The 16,449-nt window shown below is 51.7% G+C and overlaps 2 protein-coding genes across 3 annotated transcripts; one reads left to right on the top strand and one right to left on the bottom strand.

Moving 5' to 3' along the window:
* The first annotated feature begins 7,697 nt into the window (after nucleotides 1-7,697).
* TUBA4A (tubulin alpha 4a) lies at nucleotides 7,698-11,557 on the top strand. Its single transcript, XM_019638255.1, has 4 exons — nucleotides 7,698-7,802; nucleotides 9,596-9,818; nucleotides 10,127-10,275; nucleotides 10,513-11,557. The coding sequence occupies exons 1-4, from the start codon at nucleotides 7,800-7,802 to the stop codon at nucleotides 11,482-11,484; spliced, it is 1,347 nt and encodes a 448-aa protein (XP_019493800.1). The 5' UTR covers nucleotides 7,698-7,799; the 3' UTR covers nucleotides 11,485-11,557.
* A 681-nt stretch (nucleotides 11,558-12,238) lies between these two features.
* On the bottom strand, nucleotides 12,239-16,442 carry STK16 (serine/threonine kinase 16). 2 transcript variants are annotated; one of them, XM_019638257.1, is made up of 8 exons: nucleotides 16,348-16,438; nucleotides 15,807-16,090; nucleotides 15,002-15,221; nucleotides 14,606-14,739; nucleotides 14,316-14,436; nucleotides 14,095-14,190; nucleotides 13,568-13,689; nucleotides 12,978-13,449 (listed from the first exon to the last, which is right to left on the bottom strand). In XM_019638257.1, the coding sequence occupies exons 2-8, from the start codon at nucleotides 15,890-15,892 to the stop codon at nucleotides 13,311-13,313; spliced, it is 918 nt and encodes a 305-aa protein (XP_019493802.1). In that variant the 5' UTR covers nucleotides 15,893-16,090; nucleotides 16,348-16,438; the 3' UTR covers nucleotides 12,978-13,310. The 2 variants fall into 2 exon arrangements, with proteins under 2 accessions (XP_019493803.1, XP_019493802.1); XM_019638258.1 differs by lacking the exons at nucleotides 14,606-14,739; nucleotides 15,002-15,221 and having other exon boundaries at nucleotides 12,239-13,449; nucleotides 16,348-16,442.
* Nucleotides 16,443-16,449: the final 7 nt, after the last annotated feature.

The raw sequence follows: 16,449 nt of genomic DNA, 5'->3' as shown, positions 1-16,449 counted from the left end.
TATACTTTTTTATGTCTGAAATATTTCATGAATATCTAATGAGGATGCTTCCTCCATAAATTTAACGTTGCTGACATTTTTATATGACATAAGGGCCTTGACTTCTTATGATTTTTAGATGACTGGGATTAATTCATAAATCATTTGTATCCCAGCCCCATTACTTCTCTGCTTGCCTTGAGCAACAGTCTTAACCTCTCTGTGGGTGTCCTCCCCTGTGACATGGGGGCAATAATAAGAGCCCCCCCCCCCAAAAGAGCCCACTAGAATTCTTATGATGATTAAATGAAAGAATGCATGCATGTTGCCTGGCTCATTTTGTGACACATACTAGGGTGCACCATTCCTGTTGGGTCCTCCTACCAACTCCCTATCTCCCAATTCCTTCTGTCATAGTAAGAGAAGGCAATAAATTAAGCTGGGAGGGATTGAGGGACAAGGAGTTCAGAAACCCCCAGGTCCAGGAGGAAGGGCTGCCTCAACTCACCAACCACCTGGCAAGGCCAGCATCGGCTGCTGCACTTCCAAACTTGCCCAGGCTCTGTCTACAAAGCCAGACACTGTCCTGGTTCCCGCAGCTGCTGGCCCACGCAAAGCATCCCTGACTTCTTGGGTACGCCTGAGGTGCTGAAAACAATTCCCCTTACCTTGGAGCAAAGAACTCAGCCCTTGGAGTCACACAGACTTGGCCTCAAAGCCCTGTTCCTCTGTGACTTCAGACAAGTTATTCCCTTTCAGGTGCTCTAGCTCTTTTTTTTTTTTACTGTAAAAATAATATAGTCTCATACCTGAACCAGCAAGCTTTATCACTATGTTGATTAGTTTCCATACATTAAGCACTAGTTAGATGCCAATCGCTGTACTAAGTGCTTCACCTACATTATCTCATTTAATTTTCACAACAAGCCCCTTAGGTAGGTATTTTTATTAACCTATTTTACAGATAAGGAAACTAACTCTCAGGGAGGTGAAGCAACTTGCTCTTAGCTGCTCTTCTATCCTGCCTGGTGGGGAGACATGTTAAAGATATCAGATGAGCCCGAGTGCAGATAACTCTATAAATGGGAGCACCCCCCTCTCCCTCCTCCTTCTCTGTCTCCCCGCTGACATTTAACTGCAGACGGGAGGGCTGTGAGGATGTGTCTCCACAGCTGGGAAGTGGGACCACAGTGAGTCTGCCGTGGGGCCCAGGGCTACATTTCACTGCTGCAGCTCTGCTTATCCCACCATCCGGCCTCTAAATATAGAGCTTTTCAGCAACCCTGCCTCTGAGCCCAGGCTCAGACCCACATCCTGGTTACTATCGCCTGTCCTTCTCCACCCCCACCCCCAACCTGAGTGTGCCCCACATACTAGCACACTCGGAGGTGCCACACTCACATCTGGAAGGCTCTTTCCCCTCCCCCACCACACCTACCCACACACTGTAGCCCCATGAATATCTGTAGTCCCGAAGGTCCCTCACACCACCCACCTGGGCCTACTGGGACCCTCATTGCACCCCCCCCCAACCCTGCTCAGCCTGCTGCCTGGCTGGGAGCAAGCTGGGGTCGCCTGTCTTTCTGTCTGCCGCTAGATGGAGGGCAGGAACGGGTCTGTGAGAGACCCACAGCCACCAGCTTCCTTACACCCTCTGGTCTGCTCTCAGGGAGGGAATGTTATTAGAAACATCCCCAGGGTGGCAGGCCTGTTGACTTGATTACCAGGCGGCAGGCAAGTCCTGGGCCTGGGCCCAAAGAGGGGAGCGAGTTGGAGTGTGGGTGGGGCTACTAAGAGTCTGCAGTGACCCAGAAATACGGAGTAGTGGAGCAAGAGATCAACCTCAGGGCCTTCTGGGTAGGAGCGCAGACTATCACAGAACATAGGGAACTAGAGCTTGGTTTGAGCCATGTCTCCAGCATTTAACCTTTTGCCTCAGTTTTCTCATCTGTGGAATGGGGAGAAGTAGTATTGTAAGGGTTAAACAAGATCAACTTTCCTAAGTGCTTAGTCTAGAATTGCTGTTTTTCTCCACAGGGAAAGCAAGCTGACGAGCAGGGCTTGGGGCTATTTGTCAGTGTCTCTCCCTATGTCAGTGCAAGTCATTGCTGGTCTAGCCTAGCCTGATTTACTCCACAAAAGGAGTCACTTTGTATGGAGAAACGGCCTTAGGTAAAATTATGAAATACCAAATGTTAATCTTTGGCATTTGTTTTTGCTTCGTAGTTCTTAGGGCAGGCTTCACCCCTTATCTCCTTTGAATCCCTCAACAACTTTGTGAGGTAGGCAAGATGGGGCCTCCATTCCTATGATGAAGAAAAGGAAATTGAAGCCCCTTGAGTCTTACCCAAGGTTACATGGGTTTAATTAGTGGTAGAATTAAGATTCATCTGGGATTCAGGTTCAGTGCTTCTCCTCTTTCCATGTGGCAGAGTTGTCATTATCCCCCCCCACCCCCACCCCGGTGTCTTTATTTCCTTCCTTCCCATCTTAAATTACGTGGTCAGTAGTGATCACTCTCTTGCGTACCCCTCAACTCCCTTGCCTCCTTCTAGCGTCAGCAGCCTTGTTTGACTAAACAATCCTGGTTAAAACCAATGCTTCACCAACTCTGTGCCTATACTGACCCAGCTAAACAGTGGAAAAACCCAGAACCAAGCTGACGGATCTGACTTCAAATGCATGACCAGTCGCATCAAATGGACCCTAATGCTGCCTGGAAACCACATTACATCTCTCCTGTAACTCTTTCAGATAGCAACCATGACCCAGAATAGAAATGCCAGATGTAGCACATAAAAGAATTTTACCTAGAAACCCTATCCAGGAAGTAGTTGCTAATGTGAAATTTCAGTCACTGTGGCAAATGGCGGGGGTTCTTTTGAGGTAGGGTTTTTTTCAGAGCCTTTTCATCACAGTATACTAGGGAGTGACCCAGAGCATCAAGATGGTTAACTCTGGTTTTTGGCTGTGGACTAGTCTTTTCTCTCCTATCTGGAAGTAAGAGGCCAAGATCCTCAGATAAAAGACACAGCCAACCTCCACTTCAAAGATAAGGAAGCCCAGGCATCCACTGGGTTGATCCATGAGTTGGAGTCATAGACCTCAGGAATTATCATCCTGAAGATTATTATCCAGATGGAGGGATTTGGGGCCCAGGGGCTCACTGGGCCCAAAACTCGTCTAGCATTTCAACTTCTCCCAACTGGCCTTCAACATTGGGCATCTCAGAGTCAACCTAGACATCACCAACTCTGAAAAGAAAATTATCCTAAAGGCAGGTGGGGGGAGGACTCTTATGTAAAATGGAATAGAAAGACTGAGATTTTAAAAGCATATTAATGTATCTACGTTATAAAATGAGGGGCAGTTAATACTCTTAATTCCCGTGACAAATATTTATTGAGCATCTGCTATGTGCCAAATACTGTTCCAGGTACCAGGGATATAGCGGTGGACAAAAAAGTGTATGCTCTTAAGGAGCTGACATTTTCATAAGGAGACACATAACAAATACAGGAGACAACTTCAGATAGCAATAAGCACGTGAAGAAAACAAAACAGGATAATGGCACAGAAAGAGATGGGAGGTGGGGGGGCTAAAACTGAGAGGGAGCAGCTCTCTAAAAAGGCAATATTTGAACTGAGACTGAATGAAAAGGAGTCAGCCATGGCAAGATCTGGATAAGAGCAATCCAGGAAGAGAGACTAGAGAGTGCAAAGGTTCTTCCGGTGAAGCAAGTCCCGTGTGTTCAAGGAAACAGAGTAAGGGAGGAGCTATATGAGACCACAGAGGTGAAGAAGCCTTGGGAGGAGAATGGCTTTTATTACAAGTACAATGGGGCGTGGGGGGTGGAGCTTAAGCAAGCATGATGGCTTACTTTGTGTTTTAGAGAGAGTATTGCAGCTGCTGTGTGGAGAATGCATTATAGGGGTTCGAGAGTGGAAGCAGGAAGTTGGTTAGGAGGCTACTGTAGACATCAAGAAATGAGGGGATGGGGGCTTGGACTTTAGTAGGATGATGGGAAGTAGCTGGATTCCAAGTAATGGGACATGCTAATGTGGGGTGCGGCATGTGACCCAACAGCCTTACCTGCCCCTACCTCCACTTCTTCGCTGGCAGGGTCCTGATTTTGTTTAATTACTCACCCACTTGCTCAAGGAAGATAGCCTTTCCTCAGGCCTCTGGTTATAACATAGTCTAAAACATTCATAGTAATTCCATTCTCTCCTTCTAGTGACTGGGTTAGGCATGGGGTTAGTGAGATATAAGGGGAAGTCTGCTTTAAGGAAAGGTTTTTCTCTCCGATAAATAGATGTGGGAGGAAACCCCCTTTTCCTGCCTTAGGACAGTGTCATATGAAGATATGGTACGTGGAGCCGCTGCAGCCATCTTGTGATTATGAGGGAAGATGTCACCAGCCCACTGAGGATGCCAGAGCAGAAAGCTGGAAATACCAGAGTTATTGGTGACATCACTAAATCAAGCCTGGAACTGCCCTCAGATTTGTCATGGGATAATAAATATTCTCATTGTTTAAGCCACTATTAGTTAGGCTTTTCATTATTTGCAGCAGTAAAAAAAAACCCTTCTAATTAATAAAAGGGGAAGGAGAGAGGGAAAGAGAGGAATGCAGGATGACCCTAGGTTTTTAACTTCAGCATGTGGTTGGGAGGTGATACTGTTTAGACTCAGATGCCTAGGACAGAAGCAGGGTTGGCAGTGAGTGGGGTAAGGGTAGGACATAGAGAGCGCCACTTTGAATGCGTTATGTTTGAGATGTCTGACAAGCGTTCAAGTGGAGATGTCAAGAAGCCAAATGGTCGTGTGAGTCTGAAGTTCAGGGGAGAGGTCCAAAATGGAGATACAAATTTGAGATTTATCAGCATATTTCTTTCTCGTTATTCCTTTCTTTCACTATGGTTTGGGAATGCATATACTCTAATTCTGTTCCTATTTGAATAACCCTAGAAATGTTACATATGTGGACATTTTTTGGGGGTGGGGTGTGCTATTATTCCACCTACCACTGTTGCTAAGTGGGAATGCAGGCCTACTATGGCCAGACCTTCCAGTTTTTTTCAGTAAAAGCTAGAAATCTGCATTTTTATATGACTGTGCAGAAAAGAGTTAACATAGCAGGCCTGAGATTGCTCTCCTTAGAAAGGCCTGCTTGCAAGGTTGGCTTTTGGAGTGTTCCCAATCAACAGTTAACAAACGGTGATGGTTCATTGCGCCTAGACTGTTGGTGTAAATAATATGGTTTACTCGTATGCTGATCACTTACTTTTCTTTTGGGAGTCTGGAATTTGGGTATGTGCAAGGCAGAGGTGCCTATGTGGCCAGCCCCCAATAAACACCTTGGGTACTGAGTGTCTAACGGACTTCCTTTGGCAGAAACACTGCAGGGAAACGTTGCTCCATTTTCATTCTGTGAGCCCTTATGGGAGGGAGGGGGCATATATTCCTCCAGACTCCCCTTGTGCCTTTTCCCTTTACAATCCAGTGGTGTATCCTTCCTACACTGCTGTAATAAACAGTAGTGAGTACAACTTTATGCTGAGTCCTTTGAGTCCATCTAGCTAATCTAACATGGGGTGGTCTTGGGAATGCCCCAACACAAAGACAGTTTCTGATTTTTTTTTTCATATTCTAAATGCTACAAGGTTTAACACTGTGAAGGCCAAACAAAATGTTTCTGAGAGGGAATTTGGCCTCCAGGCCACCGATTTGTAATTTCTGGCTTCTTAGACTTCTACCCTAATTTTAGTCCCTTCTCTGAAGTGAAACAATTCATCTGACACACACGTAGCAAATGCCTACCGTGTGCTAAGCACCATGCTGGAATCTAGGGACACAAAGATGAATAAGACAATTACCTTCAACAAATTTGCTATCTAGTAAGATGGACATGTAAACAAATAAATGCAGCATGATGTGCTGCTCACACTAAAATAAATGAATAAAATTCTCTAAGAATCCAGACAGTTGCTTACACAGTGCTTTGCTGCATCTGTACGATCCTTAAATTCATCTAAGTCCTCACAATCTGAAGTTATCCCAGTTTCACAAATGTACCTGAACCTGGAGGTCAAAGGGTTTTAGGGTTTTGCCTAAGATAGCTAAAATCTCTTACGATATTCATTCTGCTGGGGTGGAGGTGCACAAGGGAAAAAGAGAGCCAAGGGAAGGTCTGCAAGAGGCCATGTGTTCTGTAATCACCAAGGGTTCTTGCTCTGCAGAGACCATGACCCCATTTTCCAAAGCAGCCTCACTCTATGCTCTTGTCAGTTTTCTTTTTTATGAATGAGTCTTGTTCTCCCAACCAGATGGCAAGTCCACTGGGAAAGAAGACCTTGTCATATTTCACTGTATTTCTTTCCATGCCTTGCCTAAGTAAGGTGTCAATTAGCTACTTTGTTGATAGAAAGTTGCCTTACTAGTTATTTTATCCTACTGTGTTGTGTTGTCAGACAGCCCCTGCCCTAGGAAACACTATGGTAGGAAAGGCAGGTAAATCCTTTCCAAGTGACTAGCCCAGGAGACAGGCTTCTTAAAGGTGTGCCAGTGGTACATGAAGCACTTCCTAATGAATTCCCCCAGTGAAGGGAGACAGCTGGAAAATGGAAGGCACGTAAAGAAAAGCAGAAATAGATTGAAAAGCCCATTCTTGCAAGAAATGGAAACGAAACATAGAAAGAATAGCTTCTGCTGAGGCCTCCACCTGGGCACTGAGGGTGTTAAGACACAGGTCGCTGACCCTGCCCATGGCTTAGGGACAGAAGAGGATGGGAACGCCAAAATCAGCCACGATATCAGAATCTCCATTTTCTTTTTTCCTCTTCAGTGTCAACAAACATTTTGATACCTCACAACAGTGTTTTCAGGTTGGAATTACTGTCTCCTTTTCACCGATGCCAAGGACTCAGTGAGGTTAAGTCACCTGCCCAAGGTCACACAGGGCAGTCAGGATGTGAATCAAGGTCCCAAGGGCTTCAGTCCAGAGCTCCCGCGGTTCTGGCAGCAGGAAAGCGAGCAGGTGGCCGTGGCAAGGGCTCGCTAATAGTGACGGCGCTGATGACGAGGCCACTGACCCGCGGGCAGCGGCCAAGCCGTGGCAGTTTCTCGGGGTCGGCCCTCGCAGACAGGCTGCGGGGCTCAGCTCTGAGGGGCAGTCTAAGGGATCGGCACCCTGGGGCTCAAGCTGTGCAGCATCCGGTCCTCGGCCGCCCGCAGGAGTTGGCGGAGGCCAGCCATCCCAGCCGGGGACCAGCAGGCGGCGTGCAGGGGCAAAGGGTTCCTTCGGGACTGGCCGGAGCCAGACAGTCAGTTGGAGCCTCCAGGGAGGCGGGACACGGAGGGCACGGGCGAAGGTCCGGTGCAGCCACCTCGGAAGGACAGTCTCTATGGCACCCGGCCTAAGTCAGAAAACCTGAGCTACCGGCGACCCCATGACGCAGGTGCAGGCGAGACGCGCCCTCACACCGCGTCCTGTGTCGCTGTAGCAGCGCTCGAGATCCCAAAGTGTGGGTTCGAAACCAGGAGCGAAGGGTTAAAGCCCGGGTTGCCACTCCTAACGCACGTCCGACAGGTGAGGGACCCTGGCACTACGCAGGGAAGGTATCCTCTCTGGCCCCACCCGTCGGGGCCGCCTACCCGTCGGAAGGCGTGGCCTTCAGGCTGCCCAGCTTCTAGTGGGCGAACCTAGCACGCGGCCCCGCCCCCCCTTATATAAGCGCAGTGCGGCACTGCAGCTAGCGCACTTCTCACTGAGACCCGTCACCCGGACTCTAAGTGAGACCCACCGCCCGGACTCACCATGGTGAGTGCGGCCCCATGCACTAATTGCCCTCTCTTTCGGGACGCTTCCTTTCGGGATGTTCGGGGCCCTCTATCTGGCGTACCAGGTCTCCAGGAGGAGCAAGGGTGTTTGAATTCCTCCCACCCCCACCCCGTCCTAGTGACTTTGGCCGAGCCGTGTTGTCCACTTTGAAAGGCTGGGGAAGGGGGGAGGGGTGGAGTGGGATTCTTCACTAGCAGAGAGGAGTCCTGGAAATTCCCTCCCGCTCCATCAAGCATTTGTGCCCTAACCCTCCTTAGGGGAGTTTTGCGGTCCCGCGCCCAGCCCTTCTCGCGAGCGTGGGAGACCCGGTTGGCTGCCCACTGCCCCTATCCTCCCCCCTACCCGGTCCCTGGAACTGACCGAACACGTGCTTGGCGCAAGAAGGTGGAAGGGGATCAGGTTACTTGATTCAGCATCCCTTTTTCCTCCAACTGTGTGTGCATCCCTCCTATCCACAACCCCTCCCCGTGACTCAGCACCCCGCTTCTGAGCCTGAAGGGGTGGCGGGAATGGGGTTCGGTCTCGTGAGGCGAGCCAGGCCGTCTCCAGCCTGAGCCCGGTGCGCGGACGGGCAGAGACAGCTGTCACTGAGCGGGAGCGCGGGCCGAGGCCAGGTTGGGGGGAGGGGGAAGAGGTGTGTGTAGGGGGGTGATATTTATAGCCCAAGAACGGGGGCCGAAATCCAATCTTCGCTTTCCGCTGGGATGTAACTGGAAAGAATCTCCAAGGGGCGGGGGGTGGGGGCGGCGAATACAAGGCCGGAGTACAGGATGGCGCTCATCCTGCCGGGGGCAAGGCCGATTACCTCTAGGGCCTCACCACAGGTTCCGCTTCCTTTTCCGAGTAGTATTTGGAAACCGTCACCCCGCCATTTCGGTGTTGGGAAGGGAGGCTGCGCGGGCCCGGCGCCGCACCACTTTGGCGCTTCAGGGGTTACTTTCATACTGGCAGGGACGAGCCTAGGGCAGCGAATGCCCCCGTGCTCACAACCCTTTTGCCTGCACCTGCCCTCTGCGCTCACTAGCATTACCTCTGCTAGTTCCCTGAGGGCTGTCGCCTTGGATGAAGGTGGTAAAGACATGCAGAGTGCGGGGGTGGAGGTGGGGAGAGGAGACAGATGGGATTGATCCCTAGAGCCAGATGGGATTTAAAGGTGGGGGAGAGGGCGTCCCGATGGCAGTGTGGACGGTGGACGCCAAGCCGGAAGGCTGAAACAACTTTGCAGCCCACAGGAAAGAAAAGGGGAGAGGGTTGTACGAAATTCTAGTTCATACGCAAAACAAAGAGTTAATTGAGTGTTTGTGTGGGGGGGGCTAGTTATAAACTCACAGCTCTGGAAAACCTTCTGGCCCTTCTCAGGCTCTTGAGAAGCTGGGTTTGTGGGAGTAGGAATCAGGAACAGCTGAAAAGTCTCGTTTTTGTCTCAGTTATTGCAGCGTCTTGTCTGTCTCATAGGCACTTGCCCTCTCCATCCTCCCTGAATGTCCTATGAATGTGACAGAGTCATGTGGAGCCACAGCTCTTACTTGACAAGGTCCCTATGGAGAAGTAGGCTAAGGGGCTGGCTTGCCCTACTGGGTGCCCCCGGTTGGGGAGTCCTATGCAGGAGAGCCTGGGCAAGCTCCCAGCCCGTTCTGACCTCTGTCCAGCCCCAAGCCTCCACTTTTGCCAACTGAGTCATCCTAGCTGATAGGTGATAGGGTGGGAGAAAGGCTTATGAGGGGAGGACCTACAGATGTGGGCTTATGCTCTCCCTTCTCTTTATCCCTCAGCGTGAATGCATCTCAGTCCATGTGGGGCAGGCAGGTGTCCAGATGGGCAATGCCTGCTGGGAGCTCTACTGTCTGGAACATGGGATTCAGCCTGATGGACAGATGCCCAGTGACAAGACCATTGGTGGAGGGGATGACTCCTTTACCACCTTCTTCTGTGAAACCGGCGCTGGAAAGCACGTGCCCCGGGCAGTTTTTGTGGATTTGGAGCCCACTGTAATTGGTGAGAGGAAGGGGGTGGAATTGAGTGGAGTGGAGAGTGACTCTAAGCTTCTCTCTGGAGAGGGGGTGTCTAGACCTGACTTTCCTGGCCCTGAAAACTCTTCATCCGGTTTGAATCTAAACAAGGCAAGCTAATCGCAGCCTGGCCTGGGCAGCAAGTCTGGGTGTCTCACATACTGGTATCTCAGTCTGGCAGAAGGATGAACTCTTCCACACATCTGACTGCAGCCACCACATTGAGGGAGGGAGGTCCCTGCTGAGCACAGCCTTGTGGTTTGGGCCTTAACGATGTGGTTTATTCCCTTCCAGATGAGATCCGAAATGGCCCATATCGGCAGCTCTTCCACCCAGAGCAGCTCATCACTGGGAAAGAGGATGCTGCAAACAACTATGCCCGTGGTCACTACACCATTGGCAAGGAGATCATTGACCCAGTCCTGGACCGGATCCGCAAGCTGGTAAGGGTCTGGCATGGAAGGGAGGGAGCTTTTGAGACGATGTTAATAGTCAGGAACTTTTTTTCAGATCCATTTCAGGGGTCATCGCTCTTTGTACATGTTCCGGAATGTGCTATGGGGTATTCATTTATCTTTGCCCTGGCTCCTGAGATATTTTAGGCTTTTGTGGAGCCAGAATATAGAGTGCCTCAGGCCCCTCCCCCACCTACATTGCTCTTTCTTTTTCTTGCCTTTCAGTCTGACCAGTGCACAGGACTTCAGGGCTTCCTGGTCTTCCACAGCTTTGGGGGTGGCACCGGCTCCGGCTTTACCTCGCTCCTGATGGAGCGGCTCTCTGTTGACTATGGCAAGAAATCCAAGCTGGAGTTTTCCATCTACCCAGCCCCCCAGGTTTCCACAGCTGTAGTCGAGCCCTACAACTCCATCCTGACCACCCACACCACCCTGGAGCACTCAGACTGTGCCTTCATGGTGGACAACGAAGCCATCTATGACATCTGCCGCCGCAATCTGGACATCGAGCGCCCCACCTACACCAACCTCAACCGCCTCATCAGCCAGATCGTCTCCTCCATCACAGCTTCCCTGCGCTTCGACGGGGCCCTCAATGTGGACCTGACGGAGTTCCAGACCAACCTGGTGCTGTACCCTCGCATCCACTTCCCCCTGGCCACCTATGCGCCAGTCATCTCTGCAGAGAAGGCCTACCATGAGCAGCTGTCAGTGGCTGAGATCACCAATGCCTGCTTCGAGCCTGCCAACCAGATGGTGAAATGTGATCCCCGTCATGGCAAATACATGGCCTGCTGCCTGCTGTACCGTGGAGACGTGGTGCCCAAGGATGTCAATGCTGCCATTGCTGCCATCAAGACCAAGCGCAGTATTCAATTTGTGGACTGGTGCCCCACGGGCTTCAAGGTTGGTATCAATTACCAGCCGCCCACTGTGGTGCCCGGGGGTGACCTGGCCAAGGTGCAGCGTGCCGTGTGCATGCTGAGCAACACAACTGCCATCGCCGAGGCCTGGGCCCGCCTGGACCACAAGTTCGACCTGATGTATGCCAAGAGGGCGTTTGTGCATTGGTATGTGGGCGAGGGCATGGAGGAGGGTGAGTTCTCCGAGGCCCGGGAGGATATGGCTGCCCTGGAGAAGGATTACGAGGAAGTAGGCATCGACTCCTATGAGGATGAGGATGAGGGAGAAGAATAGAACAGCTGCCTGGAGCCCACTCACTGTGTTTATTGCAAAATCCTTTCGAAATAAACAGTCTCCTTGCACGGTTTCTTGTTCCCTCTGTGAGTGCTTGAGCTTCTGCTGCCTTCCCGCTTGTGCTGCTGCTTGTGCTGCTGCTCTGCTTGCTGCTTATGGCCCTTTTCCCTTCCATGCTGAAGGTGAGACCTGCCAAACGTCCCTTGCCAGGCCCAGGACACATGTCCCCAGGGACCTTGATATAAGGATCCTAGGGGGACCCAGGATAGAGAGGAAATGAGGACCAAATCCTGGACCTGTCTGTCCAGCCACAAACTGTTGAAGGATACGAGTCTTCACGTCCTTTCCAAGTAGGAGTTTAAGTCCAGCAGTTTCTGTATTTGAGTTAGACTACTGCCTTATTCTTCCTGCTGCTTCTGCGTTCACCGACTCTGGAAGCAAGGCTTGGCCCAGGCACCTCTGTGCGTTATGAGGGCTGAGGTGGCCCAGAGTTCCTGGGCATGGAGCCTAGTCATAAGCTTGGGGGATGGGAGGGAACACGGGCCATGTCCTAGAATTGTTTGTGTTACTGCACCTCCCAGCAGCTGTGCATAACTTACTGTCTGTTTTGCTGCTTTCCAGGGGCCTAAGGCTGTGCCATTAAAAGTCAGGTCATCTCCCCTCTGTTTGTGCTTTCTTTCTGGCCTCAGCCTCTGCGCTAGCTGGTAGGAGCCTCCTGCCAGGGCCCGGGGGAAAATTTCAGTTTTGCTAATAGGCACCCCAGGACCCACACTGATGTCAGCATGTGGGAGTGGGCATGGTTGGGGACAAGACGCTTCAATCCCAAGAGCAGGAGATGCCAACCCTGCCCTTGCCTCCCCTCCCTGTGATTCAGGGACGCAGTGCCCTTCCTTGGGGAATAGGTTTCAAGCCCAGCTAAGGCAGGGCCCCTGTTTACTCAGCAGAGCAGGTAGGAAGTGGCAGCTGGATACTGCCATACCACACTGCTCTCATTAATCATTAACTATGTGAGCTAGAACCATCCGGGAGAGACTGGGCCAAAATGGCTGCCACCTCCACTCCCTTTGCCCCCAGGCTGAGGCTGGGAGACCAGTTATGTAGCTGTCTTAAAGCTTCCTCAGGTGTCTCCACCCTGCCTGGCAAACCGGCTAGGCTGCTCTAAGCTCCCCACCCCAGGGAATGAAGGGAGGAAAGAACAAGTTGAATGTAATGTGACTTTAGGGGGCCCTGGTCCCAGTTCTTGGCATAGAAGCCCACTCAAGCCAGAGCACCTTTTAGTGTTTGACTAAGACAAGCTAGAAGACTTTGCCCACTGCCAACCAGCCATATCTAAGGTAAGGATTCCTGCCTCCTGACGTGGAATGATGAAGTCACGCCATTCCTGACTCTATGCCAGTCCCTCTTCTTCCCAGGCTCTTCCCTTGGAAATGGCAACCAGACTTTGGGCCCATTGCACCTCTTCTCTCACTCCAGGAACGACGAGACTAAGATCCACACCAAGCTGCTTTCCCTTTATTCTATTTATACATTCTCCTGCTCCCAGATTTGGAGGCAGACCATGATGTAAGCTCAGCAGTCCTGCTCAGAGCCTTTACCAGATTCGATCAGTTTCCCTTTCCCCATCCCCCACCCTCACCCATCCCAACTCAGGCTCCCCGTTCTTGTTCTTGGGGAGCAGAGATAGAAGACTGAGCTAACTCTCCCCACCTTGCCTGCCCCCAACTACAAGAGAGCAGGCCTGGATAGAAAAAACAGAGATTCCAGTAAGGGACAGAGGTCTCTTTCCGAGGCACAGGGGCCACCTTCTCAATGAGCCACTGGTCTGTTCAGATTTGGGTAGTGTGCTGGCCTGGAGCCGGGGGTTGCAGTGCCTCCAACTGACTGAGGAGAAGAGGAATGTGAGGGCGCTGCTGGGGGTCCACAGTCATCATGGAGGCCAGCAGCTGCCGCATTGCTGAAGAATGCCTGTGGAGAGAGGCGGGCAGGGTGACGGGAGGGGGGGGGCACCCATCCCCCATGCCAAGGCTCCATCTCCTAATGTCAAAGAGAGTCTGAAATGCATGGTGCCCCTTCTACTGCTTACCTGGGACTTTGTGGGATGCTGAGTTGGTTCTGCACAGCGAGGGCTACACTGTCACCCTTCTGGAACACCATGTCATAAGGGCCTTCCCCAAACATCATGGCGTATAGCACACAGCCTAGGGACTGAGCATAACTCAGTTACTGTATGGAAGGGAACCAATGGAGGTGATATCTCTCCTTTTAATTCTGTAGTGAAATGAGTCTACATAAGCTAAAAGGATTGTGCCAACAGCCACATGACACCACCAGGGCCCAGAGCAACTGCCAGTTAGCTGGAGGCCTCTGCACCCCTTACTTAGCCACTGCCTTCAGACCTGACACTTAGCTGTACCAACCCTGTTCAAAGGGCAGGGTTATACCACTTCCTGAGCAATTGAGTAGTGTCAGTGACAGTTCCCAGGAAGGAAGTCGAGGGGGATGGGGACATACATGGTTCCTGGGGCCCCTGTGCACGAGAAACCAAAGACCTGCTCCTCTACTCTACAGCTGGTACAGAGCAGCATTCCTCCCCACCCACATGCTCCTCACCCAGACATCAGTCCGCTCATCGATGACACAGTGGCTCTGCACGGAGAAGAGCTCCGGGGCCCGGTAGGAGATGGTGCACCGCTGGGCTGCCCAGTCCTGGAACAGTGGGCTCAGAGCTCAAAAGTGGGGCATAGGTCATGGTCATGTGACCAAATTGGGGCATACACCAGAAGGGGTCAGGGTTGGGGAACAGATGGGCAAAAGAACCTAAAGACTCTCACCTGCAGGGCCAGAGCCTGGCGGGAACCCTCCACATGGATGCATGCTTGATTCATGGAACCCAAGTCCATTAAAACTGGCTGCCCCTCATCTCCAAGCAAGATATTGGTGGGCTTCAGGTCCCTGTTGGCAAGTAGAAATGACCCATGAACATCCCTAGACAGGGAGGCTGGAATCCCTGGAGGCAAAAGAATCATGGAGGCTGTTCCCCGGGGGGAAAGCAGACCTCTCATTTCTCTTGGCAGGGCTCTTTCTTTCTGCCCCAGGAAGTACACAGGGCCTTCCCACTGACCTGTGGGCATAACCCTGGGCATGAATGGCCTCAAGTCCTCTGCAGATACCCAGCAGCAGCTGAAGGATTTGATCTTCAGTCAAGAAGTTGCCTTTGTCTTTCAGCCTTTCTATCTCATTCCACAGCGTACCTCTCTGCAACACAAGTATCCCCACAGCTGGTGTTTTCCGAGCCTCTGCTCCCTAAGTCTGATCCCTTCCCAATGTCAAAAGCCTATCAACATTTCCACTATACACACCTCATAACCCACAGTCCCACTTGGATTCCTTTAAGCCCCAAATCTGAAGTGGTCAAACCCGGGACACGGTCTCTGCTTCCTAACATACTTGACTGCTCACACAGCTCTTGGTAGGTGGCTCTGTTGCAAACCCCAACATAGCCAGGAGACTTTCTGACCTTGAAGAAAGGTAGCAGCAGCCAGGCCTCATGTTTAGTTCCCCGCTCCCTCAGACAATAAGCCACGAGGTGAAGGATGTTGGGGTGACGGAAGAGGCGATGCATATCTGCTTCTCGCTGGGCCTCCTCCTGGTCCTGCTGCTCGTGACACAGGATTCGCTTCAGGGCGTAGAAGCGTCCATCATGTAACCCCTCCACTAGGTCCACATAGCTGAACCCACTGTGGGCCAAAGGGGTCAGTGAAGGGCCACGGTCATCTCCCACACTGCTTAGACCCAGAGGAAGTCCCTGGGGAGTAGAGGGGGGTGTCTTTCCCATTTAGTAGAAACCCTCCCAAGGTGTGGCTCTCAGAGAAGTCTGAAGACCATTACATTTTAAGCTCAAGAGCTGGGACATCGTAATCTTTGAGGTTCTATGGTCATAACCCGATGCTCTGCACATGACAGAGGCTCCATAAACATTAAATGAGTAATAGTCAACATTTATCAAGTGCTGTGAACCAGGCACTGGCGAGACATTTTATATGCATTTTCTCATTTAATCCTCACAGCTCCATCAGTGATGCAAGACAGTAATTATCTCCATTAAGCAGATGAAGAAACCATGTCTTATCAAAGTCATACAAGGTGGATCTAGGAGGCCTGGCTCCAGAATCTACGTTCTTGACTAGCATGTCACTAGGCTCTGTCAGGAGAGTTAAAGGATAGGTTACAGGATAAAACCTTTGTGCCCCTATCATGTGCAGACTGCTGTCGTTCAATCACCACAACCCTGGGGACTAGCTAAGTTATTTCCAAACACTCACCCCTCCCCCAGTTTCTGGATGAAGAGGTAGCGCTTATTGTCAATGGTGACAGTTCCCCGAGAGCAGACACACAGCGCGTGGCCCATAGTGTCTCAGTCATCCTCCTCAAGGACGGTCTGAGGCTGCCAAAGGGTTCATTCAGGTTGAGAGGGCTCTTCCAGGCGATGCACTGGGGGCCCAGCGGATCATACCGGAAGGAAAAGAACAGCAGGGTGGCGGGTCGGACACAATCCAGACGACTCCGGAAGTACCAATGTGGGGAGCTCAGGCCCAGGTCTCGGAACCTAGAGAAAACGAGTCCTGGCTACACCAACGCCAAGGAGGCTGGGATCAGATGCCGCAGAACCTCAGGCCTCGCAGCGAGTACCAGACCGCTTCCTCCACCTTTAAGCGGCTCGGGCTCCCACGCCTGTGGGGCCGCAAAGGCAGGGCGTAGGGCAGTTCCGAGGGGGTGCGAGGCTCGGGCCCACCCCTTGCAGAGCCCACCCCGCCGGCCTCCGCGCGTAGACCGCAAGTAGGCCAGCACCGCTTCCCCACCGACCTGGCTCAGGCGGGAGAGAAGCGCCAAGGACCGGAAGCAGTGGTTTCATCATCATTCCGCGCCGGCGTAACGGCCCGCGGTATCTTAGCAACGGCCTGGCTT

The sequence above is a fragment of the Hipposideros armiger genome, unplaced genomic scaffold (assembly GCF_001890085.2).
Source record: "Hipposideros armiger isolate ML-2016 unplaced genomic scaffold, ASM189008v1 scaffold_38, whole genome shotgun sequence".
Lineage (NCBI taxonomy): Eukaryota > Metazoa > Chordata > Mammalia > Chiroptera > Hipposideridae > Hipposideros > Hipposideros armiger.
Note: the sequence above shows the minus strand (reverse complement) of the source record. Positions and strands in the feature narration are given on the sequence as shown.